This window comes from Pelodiscus sinensis, chromosome 26, assembly GCF_049634645.1.
Source record: "Pelodiscus sinensis isolate JC-2024 chromosome 26, ASM4963464v1, whole genome shotgun sequence".
Lineage (NCBI taxonomy): Eukaryota > Metazoa > Chordata > Testudines > Trionychidae > Pelodiscus > Pelodiscus sinensis.
The window spans coordinates 3,189,989-3,207,386 of record NC_134736.1 but is presented as its reverse complement, the minus strand read 5'-3'; the positions used below and the strand labels follow the sequence as shown (position 1 = coordinate 3,207,386).

The 17,398-nt window shown below is 42.9% G+C and overlaps 1 protein-coding gene across 3 annotated transcripts in view; it reads right to left on the bottom strand.

Annotated features, from left to right (window-relative positions):
- Positions 1 to 17,398, bottom strand: part of CADM1 (cell adhesion molecule 1) — a 339,720-nt gene that overhangs the window by 29,403 nt on the left and 292,919 nt on the right. For 2 of the 3 annotated variants that reach the window (XM_075909409.1, XM_075909410.1), the window contains exon 9: positions 4,349 to 4,381. The exons of the other annotated variant lie outside the window; for it this stretch is intronic. In XM_075909409.1, the coding sequence (XP_075765524.1) occupies positions 4,349 to 4,381 (33 nt within the window). The remainder of the gene's footprint in view (positions 1 to 4,348; positions 4,382 to 17,398) is intronic. 3 annotated transcript variants of the gene reach the window in all.

The following is a 17,398-nucleotide window of genomic DNA, read 5'->3' as shown; positions in this document are numbered from 1 at the left end:
AATCAATTTTAAGTGGGTTTTTTTTGGAGGAAATCCATTTGGTTTGATATCATGCCCATGCATTTCTAACCATTCGTGTACATGCTCACTCAGATTGGTAAGAACAAATGACCAACATACATAAACATCTGGTATACCCCATACACACTCCAGCAACACAAGCTTGGAAAGAAACCCAGGAGTCTTCCGAGGGAAAGAACCCTTTGAGAGGGACGTATTGAGAAGTTCAGATTCATTTTTAAGGCAGAAAAGACTGTCATTGCTGCTTTGCTTAGCACATCTTGTCATTTAAGTTTTCTCTGTGACAAACCTGACACCTCTTTCATCTGTAGATTAATGTATTGCAAACCAAGTGCTTCTTGGTGTAAAAGTTACATTAGTACAAGTTTTGGGTATTATCTGAACTAGGTATCCTGCAAGTGGATATACGATTCTTTTCTTATACAGATCCCGAATGTCTGAGGTATGGCATCCCCATAATGTTTTTTAGTTTCTTATGTCTGCTTCAACACCAAGAGGAATTAAAATGCTAAGTGCCTCCAACTCTTGCATCCGGCTGGAAAGTACTGATCAAGTATCAGGGGAATCAAGTTATCTAAAATCATGTGCTGAGGGGGTTTAACACAGTTCCCTACTGTTAGGATTGCATCACGCCACATCGGTAAATAGAAAAATAAAAAAGAAGAATAAAATAAAAAAGTTGGTTTACTCCAACACCAAGTCATATTGTATTCCCCGAACATCCTGCACAATTTCAGATGTTTCCAAAATCACCAATGGTTTCTAAGGAAATGCAATCTCAAGCTCATGACTTGGCAGATGTAGTAAAATCAAGGGGGACAAAAGTCTTTCAAATATTTTATGATAGCAGTTTTCAGATACCTAAAAGATCCCCTTTATTCGGCTTTGGTGAGGCCACATCTGTAGTATTGTATCCAGTTCTGGGCCCCCCACTACAAAAAGGATGTGGATGCATTGGAGAGGGTCCAGCGGAGGGCAACCAAAATGATTAGGGGGCTAGAGCATATGACCTACGAGGAGAGGCTGAGGGACTTGGGTCTGTTTAGTCTGCAGAAGCAAAGAGTGAGGGGGGATTTGAGAGCAGCCTTCAACTTCCTGAAGGGAGGTTCCAAAGAGGATGGAGAGAGGCTGTTCTCAGAAGTGACAGATGGCAGAACAAGGAGCAATGGTCTCAAGTTGTGGTGGGAAGTGTCCAGGTTGGATATTAGGAAAAACTATTTCACTAGGAGGGTGGTGAAGCACTGGAATGGGTTCCCTAGGGAAGTAGTGGAGTCTCCATCCCTAGAGGTGTTTAAGTCTCGGCTTGACAAAGCCCTGGCCGGGTTGATTTAGTTGGAATTGGTCCTGCCTAGAGCAGGGGGGCTGGACTTGATGACCTTCTGAGGTCTCTTCCAGTTCTATGGTTCTATGATTCTATGAAAAGGGTGTCATAAGGAGGAGGGAGAAAAATTGTTCTTCCTGGCCTCTGTGGATAGAACAAGAAGCAATGGGCTTAAACTGCAGCAGGGAGGTTTAGGTTGGACATTAGGAAAAATTTCCTGTCAGGGTGGTCAAACACTGGAATAAATTGCCCAGGGAGGTTGTGGAATCCCCATCTCTGGAGATATTTAAGAGTAGGTTTGATAAATGTCTATCAGGGATGGTCTAGACAGTATTTGGTCCTGCCATGAGGGCAGGGGGCTGGACTCGATGACCTCTCGAGGTCCCTTCCAGTCCTACTACTCTATGATTCTATGATTTTGCTTTGAACTGCAGGTGTAGCAGGACCTGTTTGGTGATCTCACCAGCTGTTGAATGTGCTATAATCAGCGGCCTTGCTCTTGTCCTAGCAGTGGACAGGGCACTTGCTAAAACTCATGCAGCCTCCCTGTATCCCTCCAGGGACTTCTAATTATTCAAGGAGAAGGATGCACTCGCCTTGTAAAGTCGTCTTTTGCCAGAGGATAAAGGCTCTGCAGCCCAGAGACAGCAGGAATGGAGGAGAAGGTAAACAGATGCTAAATACAGAGAGATCCTCAGGGAGCGGAGGATGCCCACGAAGGCGGAAGGAATATCCCAGGATATCCAAAGGAGCTATGTTGGCCTGACTGTGCTCCCAGGGAGGTCTATGTTCAAACTCTCAGTCAGAGTTTGGCCAGCAACAGTCCCCCCGATAGTATAAGGGCTTTTAAATTGTTTAACATAAAGTAAGAGTAATAATAACGCACCTACAACAGGCCCATGATGGGGGTGGGGTGGGACACAAAAAGCTGCATCAGGACCTGGTGATTTAAAGAGGCTCAGGGCTCCCAGTTGCTATGGACAGAGCGGCAACAGCAGTGGCCGCAGCCCCAGGTGGCAAAGAAGGGCTGGCTGGAGACCCTTCCCTTTTGCCTGAGGCCCGACTCCTTCCGGGGAGCCTGCTGCCCCCGGGGAGCGTGTCCGCTGCCTCGCCCACCAACTCGATAGAAATAAGCCTGGCTGGCTGCTGAGTCGCTCACTCAGGACATTCTGGATAAATCTGACTCAAAGACTCGGATTGGAGTGTGGTGGAGCACAATGGTGCCCTGACGTAGGAATCTCAAAAGGAACCTCTCACTTGATTCCTCAATAAGGCTAGGTCTATGCTACAGAGTTTTGGCGGAAAAACAGTTGTTTTTCCGTAAAAATTCACAGTGCGTCCACACCTCAAGTGAGTTGTTGGGTAAGTACATTGAAAGAGCAGAAGGGTTTTTGTGCAATAGGTAATCCTTATTCTACAAGGAAAAACGCCTTTTTGCACACGAGTGTGTGGATGGGGAAGAGGGTTTTTTTGCACAAGAGGGAAGAGGAAAAGCACAGGTGCCCTGGTGGCCATTCTGTCCATAGCGATCACTGCTTTCTTGCGAGAGATCATCCAGGCAGTCCGGATACTCTCTTGCACAAAAGTGCATTGCTTTTTCGATGTGCTTTTGCAGTGTGGACGCTCTCTTGCACAAGACATTTTTGCAGAAGATGTCTTCTGACAAAAGGTTCTTGCGCAAAAAGCCTGCAGAATACCACTGTATTCCTATTTAATCTTTGAATCTTTCCTCCTGTGTTAATGATCAGTAGTTTCCATAACTGTGTGTGTTCTTCTGACCTTGAAAGTTTGTTCAATGTAGTCTTTGTTTTAGGAGGTCCTTGGGGCTTGGTTACTTTACAATGGCTTCTCTTGTTGCAGCAGCTAGTAATCAATTCATTTGCCAGGAGTCTAGGCAAAACCACTATATCCCTGTGAAAACGTACAGCACTTAACGAACATTGTTTGTCATCATAATACTAGAGAGGGAGAGGTGCACAGTGTATGAATAATATGAAAATATACTAAAAAGTCTGCTTGAATGAATTGAAAACATGTATTGTAAAATAGATTCTTCGGGCTAAGGAACTGTTTTCCTCCTTTTTGCATTGTACTTTATTACGGTGTCAATTTCTCAGTCCCCCTCCCTTCACTGTTGCCAAAAATGTTTCATTAAAAGGTTATTATTCCACATTATGGATGTGCTGGCTTATCAAACTTCAGGGTGAAACATGGAGCAGTTGAAGTACCAAAGTAAAAAAAAAATAAAGAATAAATATTAATCCCTCTACTCCTGGATCACAATTCAGTAGAACTGTCAGGTTGGTGTCATTTTGTTTTAAAAATAAGTAATTTGTGCCAAGATCTTATATGCTGGAGGTTTGGCCTGAAGTGAATATTTGAACATGGTTTAAAAATAGGGAACAAGATAAGCTGTTAAATTTCTACAGAGGAGAAGAGCTTGTTTACTATGACCAGTAGAGGAGATAGTTTTGACCCTTCCAAGGGGTGATGAACTTTCCTCTCGACCAATGCGATGAGAGGTTCTCCTGCAGAACGTCTCCAGAATATCAAAAATATCACTTGTCTCCAACAGACCTAAATCCCTTAAGTTCTTCACAAACCAAAAAAAAAAACCACTACTGAAAATTTTATGCATCTCTTAAAAAATTAAATTTGAGTTCATATTTTCAAAAGCCAGATTTCTTTTTAATCTTTGATGCGATTACCCCAGTAATAAGGATTACTAGAAATCAGTCGCTCCCTTTGTACTATTCTTATATGCATGCCATTTCCATCAGTTTTGGGAATTGCGGCAAGTCTAGGACTGTAACAATTGGTGGTTCAACTCAATAGAAATGACAGGACTAGACATCCTTTCATGCCTTAAAAATTATGTTATATTTATGAGATCAGTCCACTTGAAACATGATTTCCCTTGAAGACTACACTTCCCTTTTTTCCCCCAAGCTTGCCTTGCCACTCAGCAATGCTGAGAAAGTAGATAAACAGGAATGTGATACCAACCGTGAACTGCCGGTTCTGTCGTCGCCGTTGTGTCTACACACGGGAACAGAGGATTGTAGGAAGGGAAGAAACAGGAGGAACGGCATGCAAAAAAAGGGAAAATGGAAAAAATGGAACAGATAATATATGAGCAAGCTTTCAAAGAACATTGCGTGACAAGCAATAATAAAATGAAAGGCAAAAAGCATTTGAAGTGAGTTGCACTGTTTAGAGGACATGCCTTGAATTCAAAAGCTGTGAGCCTGAGGAAAACAGTAAATTCTTTTGTTTTTTCTGGAGTCGTGCCAGGAGGATATTTACTGGTGGTCAAGAGCGAAGGGGAACATGAAATGTGGGGAATACCACCAGGGTCAACTCTTTGGCTGATAAGTACTTACAACACACACATGCACAAAACTAGGACAAAGTCCCAAAGCCTGAATATGGTTTCATACATTCAAACATTGCCTTCCCTAAAGTCTTCCCCTTCAGCCTGTTTACCCCAGTTCCTTCATAACCAAACCAGAAGTCAATCAGCCAGTTCCTCAAATTTCCCCTCCTCCAGCAGATGCCAAGATACTGCAGGGTTTAATTTTGGCATTCAGCTCATTTTAGGGTAGCTGAGGAGGTAACAATTAAGCAACAGGGAGATGACGAGGATGAGCATATGGTATTACTCAGAACTGCATACTCAGTTTGTAGGTGGCCTTTTAGCTTGGTTTCTAATGAATCATGCACCAGTGAGACATTCACTTGATTGAAAAGTGACTTCACAGATTACTGAGACAGCAGGTGGAGACCTCCAATTCCTGAGAAAGATCAGCTATGCTCTGATCCTTTTTTAGTCTTTTATGCTAAGCTCTGAAGAAAGCATTTATTTTTTCAGGAAGCTGAGTGTCATATGTTACAAGTTAAATATATGGCATTGTTTTCATCTAGCCTTGAAGCTATCAGTTTAGGAAACTTGCTTCACTTCAAACTGCAAAGCTTTATGAAAGGCTTGGGAAATATTTTTTGGAGTTATGGCTTTGCTATCTAAATCAGCACTGCTCCTCTTCCCTGAGAGAATAGGACTATATAGACAGTTTTCAAAAGACTATCCTGTATTTTGGACAGATTTCCTTCCACCTCAACTGAGTGCCCTGGCAACTAAATTATCTTCCAAAACAAAAAAATCCCTTCTCTACTGGGCCTATTTACATTTCAGCAATAACACTCTGGCAGTGTCTCGACTGGCAAGTTTTTCCGCAAAATCATCTGCTTTTGCGGAAAAACTTGCCAGCTGTCTACACTGGCCGCTTGAATTTCCGCAAAAGCACTGACGATCTCATGTAAGATTGTCAGTGCTTTTGCGGAAATACTATGCTGCTCCCGTTCAGGCAAAAGTCTTTTTCCGAAAAACTTTTGCGTAAAAGGGCCAGTGTAGACAGCAGAGATTTGTTTTCTACAAAAAAGCGCCGATCGTGAAAATGGAGATCGGGGCTTTTTTGCGGAAAAGCGCGTCTGGATTGGCCACGGATGCTTCTGCGGAAAAGTGTCCGGCCAATCTAGACGAGCTTTTCCGAAAATGCTTTTAATGGAAAACTTTTCTGTTAAAAGCATTTCCGGAAAATCATGCCAGTGTAGACGTAGCCTCTATGATTAACCCAAACCTTAGCCCAATTCAGTAAATGGAAAAATCCATCTCCATTCATTGACCAATACCTGGTTCTACTTTCACCCTTCCACTAAGCTGAATTGGACAGAAAAAATTGTTACTATGTGCATTTGTTGGTTGCATGCTACGCAGGCTGATTGTTTGGGATGTAAATGGTCAATACCTACAAAAATGTTCTCCAACCCTCAGTAAAGTACAGATGTCATTCACATCAGAAAGGGGCTTCAAAGGACTACATTTGGACAACAAAGGCAATGTTTAAATGAACAAAAGCATATGTTAAAGTGCAGGGCGGCACTCTAAAACATATAATTTCTGTAAAGTAGCCAGGAACTTTAGTTTCATAATGACAGTACACAATTTCACACAGGCGTTTCCCCTCACTTAACATGCTCTCCTCAGAACCATAGGAATTGTAGTCTTTCCACATATTCAGAATAAGAGTGAAGGGCTTCTCCTCTGTATTTTAGCTAAGGACAGTCTATGTTAGAATTTCTGGCCCATCAGTGAAGACGAGGATCAGACAAGGAGTACACAATACTTACAGATTCAAACTCTGCACGCTTTAAATATCAAAGCAAAAATAAATAAATAAATAAATAAAAAGCACAATTTAACAAACTCTACACCAAGATTTGCACGACAGATTATCAAGTTTGCTCCAAACTACAAGTGCCAATGTACACTGTTCTTATCTTGGCAATCCAATTTAATATTCCAGCACTTGTTCTCACTGGGAACTTCGGTGAAGGCAGTACGGAAGCCTTCCAAAATAAAAATGAGAACAAGAGTGGGGTGGTTGGGTTTTGTTTTTTTGTTTTTTGGAACCAGCTAATGCCTCATTTTAAACAAGCAAATGGCGAAGGGGAAAATGGAGGTGGTAAGGGGAGCATTGTTTAGAAGGAATTACAGAACTGAGTGTCAACTCTTGAGCTATCATCTTGGCATCTACAAATAGCCACAATTTACTGTCTTCCTGCAATAAAAAAAAAAAGTTATGTCAGCATTCAGATTAAATAAAACTGTGCTAGAAGCAAACTTGGACTCATGTGCTGGAAAAGATATTAGTCAAGAAACAGCGTGAACTGGACAGTGCATCTCGCTTCCTCTTCTGGGGACAGAGACCAACAGCTTACAAAAATAACGTTTTAAAGCCATTATAAGCAAGAACAAATATCCAAGTCAAACAACATGTTTGCTACAGCTGGAATGGTAAAGTTATGATTAGCAAATGGATTGCATGATTACAGCAGGAAACACAGACCAATTAAAGGGCTTTCTGGAGGTCCTTTTCAATTCCACCATCTTCTTTCAGAACAAGGATTTTGTACACTTTTTTTTACTTCCTGTAAGGCAGGGTATGAAGCTGCACTGGAGAGGAATGAGCTCATGTTCAGAGATTTAAAATAACACACTTAAGAAAGATTATTTTGCATCACGAGAGAGAGAAAATTAGCCTTTTGCCGTGCTCCTTTGTGAGTATATGCAAAATGGTATAAATCACTTTCAAGAACACTACTACTCTGCTCCATGTAAGAGAAGAAATATACCAGGAACAGGAAATACTGTGCGGACTGCTTCTGGAATGTCTTATGGTTTTACAACTGTTTTATGTTTTTAAAATTGTTCTCTGGATTTCAGAATGGTCCACTTTTAGTTTTATTTCATACTGAGAAGAACTGTGTCACCTCACTGAGTTACTTTACTTTCCAAACTCTGGAGAGAAAAAAACGTAATTTTCTCCCATAGAGCTGAAGAGAAGAGGTGTGTCATTGTTTGCAGTTTAAAGTCCAGTGAAATCAATTAACATCTTTAGCAGGCATTTGATCAGCTCCCATAGCGTTGGGTGATTGCTACAATCACATGAATTTTATGAAAATGAACACTTGATGTTTTCTATTATGAGATAAGCAAAGAGAACAGAAGGAAGACTGTAACAAAACACTGAAGTGGAGTAAAGGCATTGCTCAGTGGGGGAGGTATAGGTTGGATATTAGGAAAAACTATTTCACCAGGAGGGTGGGGAAGCACTGGGATGCATTCTCTAGGGAGGGGGTGGAATCTCCATCCTAGAGGTTTTTAAGTTTCGGCTTGACAAAGCCCTGGTTAGGTTAATTTATTTGGGATTGATCCTGCTTTGGGCAGGCGGCTGGACTCGATGACCTCCTGACATCTTTTCTAGTCCCAGAATTCTATGATTCATATCAAGGTAGAACGAAGAATAAGAAGTTTCTGGTCTCTATTTTAATTAGTAAGATTCAGCTAAAATTTTTTTATATGGGATAGTAAAAATAACCAATGTGCCTTCCCAGTTATTCACATCCATAATCACCCCAGTGTTCACGAGATCAGTGATACCACCTCTGGGAGTACACTGAGATCGTCCAGGGGGTACACTGACTCACTAAGATATTAGCCTAGTTTTACACCAGGCTACATAAAAAGCACTAGTGAAGTCAGTACAAACTAAAATTTCATACAGTGACTTGTTTATAGTGCTCTATATACTATACACTGAAATGTAAGTATAGCATTTATATTCCAATTGATGTATTATACAATTATATAATAAAAATGAGGACGTCAGCAATTTTTCAGTAGAAGCGCACTGTGCGATAGTTTTGTATTTTTATGTCTGATTTTTTCAAGCAAGTAGTTTTTAAATGAAATGAAACTTCGGGTATACAAATCAGATTCCTGAAAGAGGTACAGGAGTCTGGAATTTCTGAGACTGTGCTAGATGACTGTTTTATGAGCATCATTCAACATGGCATTCCAGAAAGGAAGAGTTCTGTTGGTATAAAGTTGCATATTTCACTTAATATAGATTTCCTTTTAAGGATCAGTCATAGGATCACTCAGTCAATTTATTGTAGCTATGTCTTGAATGAATTAAAACTCTAATAGACATGATGATGGGTGGAAGATGAAAGTATTTGCAAAATGGGAAATCATTGGCAACATTCAAGCCTTGGCACACCAGTTATTTAGCTATGTTGCAAAAAACATTGCCTCAGAGGTAGCTGGACCATATTTAGTTGAAACAGTGGCATGTTAGCTCCACTGTGGTGCATTCTAATTCTTTCATATGGCTTCTTTCCCAACTTAAAATTGTTCATTGAGCATGAAAAACAGAGGGCTTAAAACTAATCCATAAATTAGTCCATAGTCTTGAACAGAATGAACACCACACATGAAAATAAAAATCTTCCGAACAAAATTAAATTCATAAACTAAAATGCTTTTTTCAACTTCCAACCGAACTGCTCTGCTCCTACCTCGTAAGAAATGACAGATTTGCCGGGTTTTAAAAACAAATCTCATACTAGAATGGATAGAACAGCGACATCCAAAAGGGCACATAAGACTTTATTCCACCCATTTCATGTGTCGGTCTTTACTTTAAGCCATATGAAGAAGGACAAACGCAATGTAGTTCCTTTCTAGTATATTTCCTTAATTAAAAGTAAAAAAAGGCGCCAATAGGCTTTCTGATCAGACTGACTGAAATCGTGTTCCATCTGCTTTTTTCAGATTACTTCAAATTTAAAAGGCCAGCACAAGCCTGGGTTCCCTTGATGTTACCATTTTTACAGCAATGCACTAAGTAATGAATGCGCAGTATTTATGAAAAGAATATTATTTTCTGGTTTAGTTCAACTCCATAAAAGACAGTAAAAGAAATACTGAAAAAAAAAGCTATTAATTTCCACTGACCTAATGCCTAGTTTCATTTCATTTATGTTACACTTCAATTAAACTGAATGGGGCAGGAGAGAGGATGAGGTGAATTCAAGCCTGCACATAATGCAGAGCTGCAGCCATTCTTTCTTTATCTCTAAAGTCTTCCCAGAAGAATGAAGAAAATGGGCTTCATGTTGGAGGCTGTAAGATCACTCTTTGTAAAGTAATTCCAACCTGCGCTCAAAGCTTGTGCAGAGGTGTACGGCACTGCGCCCCAGAGACAGCTTCATTTGCAGACCAGATGTTTCACAAAAATAATCTGCCGAGAAGGTTGGTGTAGTAGGGGGGAAACAATCTAGAACGGGTGCTGCAACTTCATCTGGGATTTTTAATACTTCTTCCCAAAAGCCCTACAATATGCACTCTTGCTAGGGTATGTCTACACGTGTACCCTCTTTCGAGAGAGGGATGCAAATGAAGACATTCGAAATAGCAAATAAAGCCGGGATTTAAATATCCCACGCTTCATTTGCATAGTCGCGTTATGGCGCTATTTCGAAATAGCACTATTTTGAAATAACAGACGCTGTTAAGACGCGTTTATTTCGAGAGAAAACCATTCTCTCGAAATAACCCTTATTCCTCATACAATGAGGTTTCCCAATTATTTCGAGAGAAAGGTTTTCTCTCAAAATAACCGTGTCTTAACAGCATGTTATTTCGAAATAGCGCCATAATGCAAATATGCAAATGAAGCACAGGGTATTTACATTTGCAATTTCAAATGTCTTTATTTGCATCCCTCTCTCAAAAGAGGGTGCAAGTGTAGACATACCCATAGACCCCAGCCTTGCAAAGAAAATCAAAGAGACCCTTCAGGGAGCTCCCGCAAGTCAAAAGGGCTCTGTACATGTATATGTTTTTGCCCTGGCACCTCTTTGCAGGATGAGGGATATACAGTAAACTTCTGATAATCCGGCACCTTTAGGACCCAGGGGGTGCCGGATTATCAGATATGCCGGACTATCGGAAGGGGGAGCTATTAGGGGTCTGGGTGGGGGGGAAGCAGCGGCTGAATCCGGGACGCCTACAGCAGAGCAGCTGCAGTGCTGTCGGGTTGGCGCAGCGAGACAAACCCGGCAGCACCCCAGCTGCTCTTGGGGACGCCTGCTAAAACTGACCAGCAGCTGACCAGCCCCTCGGCGCTACTGGACCAACCAGCAGCACCCCAGCTGCTCTGCCCCAGACGTCCTGATTCAGCTGCTGCTGATACTGATCAGCGGCTGACTCCAGGAAGCCCGAGGCAGAGCTGCTCTGCCCTGGGCTTCCTGGAGTCAGCCACTGGTCAGTTTCAACAGCAGCTGAATCAGGACGCCTGGGACAGAGCAGCTGGGGCGCTGCCGAGTTGGTCCTGCAGCCCTGAGGGGCAGCACTACAGGACCTACCCGGCAGTACTCCAGCTGCTCTGCCCCCAGCTTCCCGGATTCAGCCGCTGGTCAGTTTTAGCAGTGGCTGAATCGGGGAAGCCGGGGGCAGAGCAGCTCTAATGGTCCAGCTGCCCGGAGCACTTCCGGGTTCCTGATGTTGCCAGACCATCAGGAGTGCCGGACCATCAGATGCCGGACCATCAGAGTTTTACTGTAATAGTTATTATTCTACAATGAGGACTCTTCCTACAGCATGAACAAATATACCAACTGTCGTGGGGAAGACCTGTGAATTTTGACAAAATGGAGATACTTCTTTCCAGAGAGGTGGAATAAGCATTCTGGGAATTTTCCCCTCTGCTCTCTTGCTTCAAAATAGACACCTTTTCTGCAGATGCACAATTAAGTAAAAATGATTGCTGCAGCACTTTATTCATCACAAATGAGCAACAAGCAAGTGCAAGTGTTCTGGCTGTTATTGACAGCGTGGTGGTCTAAAATGGGCTTAAGATAATTCTTTGCAGGTATGTAGGTTATTCTGTCTTCCTCTCTCCCTCTAATGTGGTCACATATTGGATGAAAATGTCAGGGGAGTGTGTTGTTAATGGTAAATTAACCTGACATTCTATCAGGGACAGAGGGAAGTTTCTGCAGACACTAAGAATGATACAATAAATAATTTGGGGAAAGAATGACTCAGCGGTGTAAATCACTGCACTGGCTTGGGAAGCACTGCATGGCACCAACCATCTGGCTTGGTCTGTGCATGTTCCAAGTTTCCAAAGACAGCAGAGCGATATGTGACTCTTATCTTGAGATTCATGCTTTCCGATTTTCAAATTTCAAGTTGTGTATATTGCTGCCTCTTTAAAGCAGCATTCAGAAAAGAAAATAAACTGTTGCTGGGGCCATCTGTAGCTTGACCTGTCCAGCATGGAATTAACCACCATCATTCATTGTAGAATTTCACGGGAGAGAAACAAGTTTTTCATTTATCCATTAAATTCCATCTGAACTGCAGCACTGACATCACAAATGTCAGCTATAGTACCTGATCAGGTAGGCTAATCAGTTCCACAGCCACTGATACAGATGTGACGCCATTCATCCACAGCCGCAGGAACATATGCAGACCCTTTAATCCACTCTGTTTCTGAACCTCCCACAAACCTATTGCCCAAAATACCTTTTAGCAAAGAATGCCCTTTATTGCATTCTTCACACCCATAAACTTTTTGGATTATTCTTGGAAGAAATCCTATGCACCTGTAATTGTCATGCTAGCAGTTGAAATCGGGAAAAGGACCAACTTGTAGCAGGAATAAACCAACCATTTTAAGTGAATGTTTTAGGCTGCGAATACCAAATTTAAAATGGTGCAAGCCTTTTCTTAGTAAGTGAATACAAGAGTTCCCATTTTTATATTAGATACCTATACAAATATGGGGGAAAAATCCTTTTCCACTAACACTTTGGGAGTCGACGTTTCCCCTGTCCTGCAGGTAGGGGTTGCCAGATGGTTGAAACAAAAATACCAAACACCCCTCCCCCCCAAAAAAAACACTGGGAAAAAAATTTGTTGGGGGGGGGGGGGAAGAATTTAAAATAAAACAGCATGTCCCCTTTGAGTGCAGGGACAGGAATAGGGGAGAAGTTGTGCACTAAGACCCAGGGGAAAGCATTGCTTCCCCTAGATCTTTTGGTCGGCAGCCATTTTGTGCCGGCAGCCTTGGGGAACCAAGTAAACATGGGGGCTGGGAATGTTGGGGGCCAGGGAGGACTCAGGGGAGGGAAGGAGGCCAGGCGCTGAGTGTTTATAGGGTTTTCAGGTGCCCGGCATTTTCGCCTCCTGGCCGGGGAAAAATTCAGAAAATATCGGACATCTTCGGTGTCCAGTATTCTCTGATTTTTTTTACCGGACGGGAGCTGAAAATACCGGACTGTCCGGGTGTATACTGGATACCTGGCAACCCTGCCTGCAGGAAGAGAGTTATTTAAGATATGAACCCAGTGCTATTCACAGGAATTCACCTGGGAGGACAGTAAATCCTTAGAATGTTTAGGTACCAGCAGTGTAGCTTTAGCCTACACAATATTTAAGTGTGAAATTCCAGGTTTCATTCACCTTAGCACATAAACAATTGTGTTTATCCTTCCATTACTCCTTCAAAGTAAAAAATGTTTTCATACATCTGATACTGAAACATGCCAGTCCAGAATGAGGGCTTTGACACTGCTACAGGATTGTCAGAGCCCGGTGGGAATACAAAATCAGGACCCACACATGCAACAATGGTCCATGACTGGGTATCCCAGCAGATACAAAGCGGATATCCACAGATTGGCAGGGCTCTAAGGATTGCACTTGGGTCTCTGCCCAAATTATAATGGGACACGCAGGTCAAATATATAATCTGCAACGCTAGAGATTCTCTGGAAGTAAACCTGCTGTTATGTTCTAAGCAAAGGGGGAGGGATAGCTCAGTGGTTTGAGCATTGGCTTGCTAAACCCAGGGTTGTGAGTTCAATCCTTGCAGAGACCACTTAGCAATTTGGGGCAAAAATTTGTCAGGGAGGGTACTTGGTACTGCTGTGAAGACAGGACTTGATGACCTTTCAAGGTCCCTCCCAGTTCTAGGAGATAGGTAATCTCCATTAATTTAAAACTTAAATTTAAGTGACAACAGCAGAGGAAGCAACAAACATGACTGTACAGGTAACAATTAATTGTTTATGTGCTAAGGTGAAAGAAGGAAAATTAGCCCTATGGGGGTAAAACTTTTTTACTAGGCAGACCAATTTTTTATTCTACATTATGCCCAAAGGGAAGGATTTTTTTTTTTTAATTAAGAACTCTTATCTCCCAGGACGTAACTGCTGTCCAAAACCAGTATTTCAAGTGAGGACACCAGGGGCAATTTAAATTATGCAGTTTGCTCTGCCATATCGTACTGTATATCTTAATGAACAAAGCCGAGAGGACAATCCAAAATGATAAAAAAGGATTTGCCAGCGATAACAGCTGAAATGCCAAAGGATGGTCAGAAAAAGATGGTCAGTGTAGATACTGAAAAGATCAAACTACCATGCAATAAATCTGAAATAGCAAAGCAACAAAGAGAGAGCAAATAGTTTAAAAGTTGTGCTATTTGGGAAGCTCTGCAACTTCTCCCAACACTAGAGAACAGCTTTAAGAGTTCATTACACCTGCTCAGGTCAAGTCCATGCTAGCAGCCTTCACGGTCACATCAGGAGTGATACAAAGGAGTGTGGGGGGGGGGGGGGGGTGAGGTGGGACGAGGCAGAAGAAGGTCTGATGGACAGAAAACAGACTGGACAATGAAGGCTCGTCATAGCTAGCTGGTGAAGCGTGACTGATGATGGCCATAGCTAGCTGGCAAGGGGACACGTTGCACTGCTCAGGGATTTTATTTTGTAACAAAATGTATTATCTGTTGTAACAATGCAGGCTTTCTGGTGCAGACAGCATGACTTCCTCTCATTGGTGTACCACCTAAGACATTTTGCATTATGGGAATAGTTAAAATGGGTGTTTGTCTCTGGAGACTCCGGCTAAAGAACCTACTGCACGTGTCTAAGAGCAAGAGGGCCATTCTTATTTACAGTAGAAAAAATGAGTCAGGGTCTGATCCAGGGGCCAGTGGTAAGCAGTGCAGTGTAAACGCAGAGAGCAAGAGCGCTGCAAAGGAAAACTCTATCCGACATGGCTCATTTTCCTTATGAAGACAAAACCGCCCTCGGCTTCCAGGCAATGCCAGCAGGGGGTGCCCTCTGCCGGTGTGAAGAATGAAGGGAGAGAAGGTGAAGTATAATTGGGATAAAATCTCCCCTGGATTGGGGGTTTCCGCCTCTGAACAAAGTCGATGACCAGTACTGGGGACTACGTGCCGAGGGGACCAGACGTTGTCCTGAGAGCCGTACGCAGTTCTTGTGAAGTTTAAACACGGCTCATGAAGTTCTCCACTTAGCAGAATGGGGCCAGGAAGACCCCATGGTTCCTGCCTTGTTAGGAAGGTGGTCTTGGGATTTCAACCCCATGGAAGATGCCTGCTAGGGCTTGGGGTTTCAGCAGGAGGGAGGCTGAAACTTTGAGCTCTGGCAAGTGTGTCTTATAGGGCTGGAGCTCCAGGTCTTGGCAGGCACGCCGTGGGCCTCAAACTTCTGAAGATCATACCTGGCTCGGAAGGTCAGTAAGTCTGAACTCCCTTGCTATCTGAGAACATTTCAGTATTTGGAGGCAATCAAATTTGCAGGTATGTATTCTCTCCGGAGGCTTTTAAGTCGTCTTTCTACACTACTACTACTCTGCAATTCTTGCAATGATGCCAGTTTGTAAATGGATTTCCGTTACCAAAGCCTTCCCTACAAAGAAGATAACCTTCAGTATAAACTGGCAGGAACTCACTCAGCGGTGTTTGGCCGCTGCAGTTTCTAAGGTTAACAGGGGCTGCAATGAACTAAACAATGCAGGGGGAAGAGTGGAAATTAATTTTTATATCCATTTGTCAAGAGTTGGGTTCCCAGTTAAATTTAGTAGACTGGTCTCTGTAGAAATGGAGATTGAAAATGTTCAGTTCTGTAACCTTTAATCTATTTGGAAAGAGGAGCAAATGTTAAATTCCATGAGTGCAGATATTGAGCCTTCAGGATAAGATAAATACATATATAGCTGCTTGCTAAGACACAGCGGCTCTGCGAGATCACATCCATCAAAGAGAGGGATTTGACAAAGTTGTTCTAGTAGCAATTTCAGTTGAACAACGCCTCAGTGCTAGCTCGTTCATTAGCACAAAGGCATTTTGTGCTGAGAGAAGATATAACTCCTGGATCAGGAGGTGAAAGTGCATCTGTAACATGGCCTCAAATCTCAAACCGAGAGGCCAGCAGCGGAATGAGACTGAAACAGACAGAAAGCCTATATTGAAACCAAGGCATTTGGGAGAAAAAAGCCTGTTTCTGCCCTCGTCGCAGCCAACAGGAAAGTTCCCAACAATCTGGGTAAGAGCAGAACAGAGCACATCATTACTAATACAGTCTGGCACCATTTGCACTGGTCAAGTCAGATTAATTGCTGAGGGTTATGGCTAAGCATACACAGTGAGGAAACATTTTTTAACTCTGTTTTAGAAGCCAGATTCCCTGGGATCTTTTCCCCATGGCTGCTAAGCAGAAAAGGTTTCCTGCAGGGGCACCCAGTTTGATGCACAAACAGCAGAGTAGACACCTGCTTAATCAGTGGTGCATGTGATTATTCACATACATAACTGTATGTATACATAATTATTCAGAACTGGCCCCTCTTCTTACTGAATAAATCTGTCCCCTGCCTATCTCAAGTGGTAACTGCTTAGAACGTAAGAACGGCCATAGTGGGTCAGACCAAAGGTCCATCTAGCACAGCATCCTGTCTGTCAACAGTGGGCAAAGCCAGGTGCCCCCAGAGGTCACAGATGGCCCCCCCTTCGTCCATTCCCACCTTCTGACTAAGAGAGACGGGACACCATTCCTACCCATCCTGGCTAATAGCCATTGATGGACCTGACCTCCATGAACTTATCTAGCTCTTTTTTGAACCCTGATAAAGTCCTGGACATCACAACATCCTCTGGCAAGGAGTTCCACAGGTTTACTGTGTATTACGTGAAGAAGTACTTCCTTTTGTTTGCCTAAACCTGCTATCTATTCATTTCATTTGGGGTCAGACTACACAGCAGGGTTCAAGTTGAATTAAGCTACGTAACTTCAGCTACATCAACTGCGTAGCGGAAGTTGAAATAGCTTAACTTGGCTTGCAGTGGGGCCAGCTGTGGCCAAGCGGTACCTGCCAGGAAGCACGGGAGACTCTGGGGTAGCGTGTGGGCAGCAAGGCAAGGAGCCATGCTGGGACAGCGTTAGCAGGGCCAGGGGCAGGGCAGGCAGCCCCAAGGAGAGGAACCCAGAGCAGGGCAGCCAGCAGGGGAGCACTGATCTCCCCTGGTCCAGGACAGCTCGGGTCCTGTGAGTGCCAGACCAGCGAGGTCAAACCTGTGTAATCAAGTTCAACAGCCACTAAGGAGGAATTATACCAAGAGCCAGGGACACTTATTAAAAAAAGAGCCACCCTTCGGCTAACTAAGAGATTGAGGAAGCTAAGAGCACCCAAAGAGAGAAGTTGGAGAATTAAAATCTGTAGAATCAGCGTGGAGGTTACCAGAGATGTCTTTGATGGTAGCAACAATTGAAATGTTTGAGCTACAAACACGTACATTATTATTAGAAACAACTACAATACTAAGTGTGGAA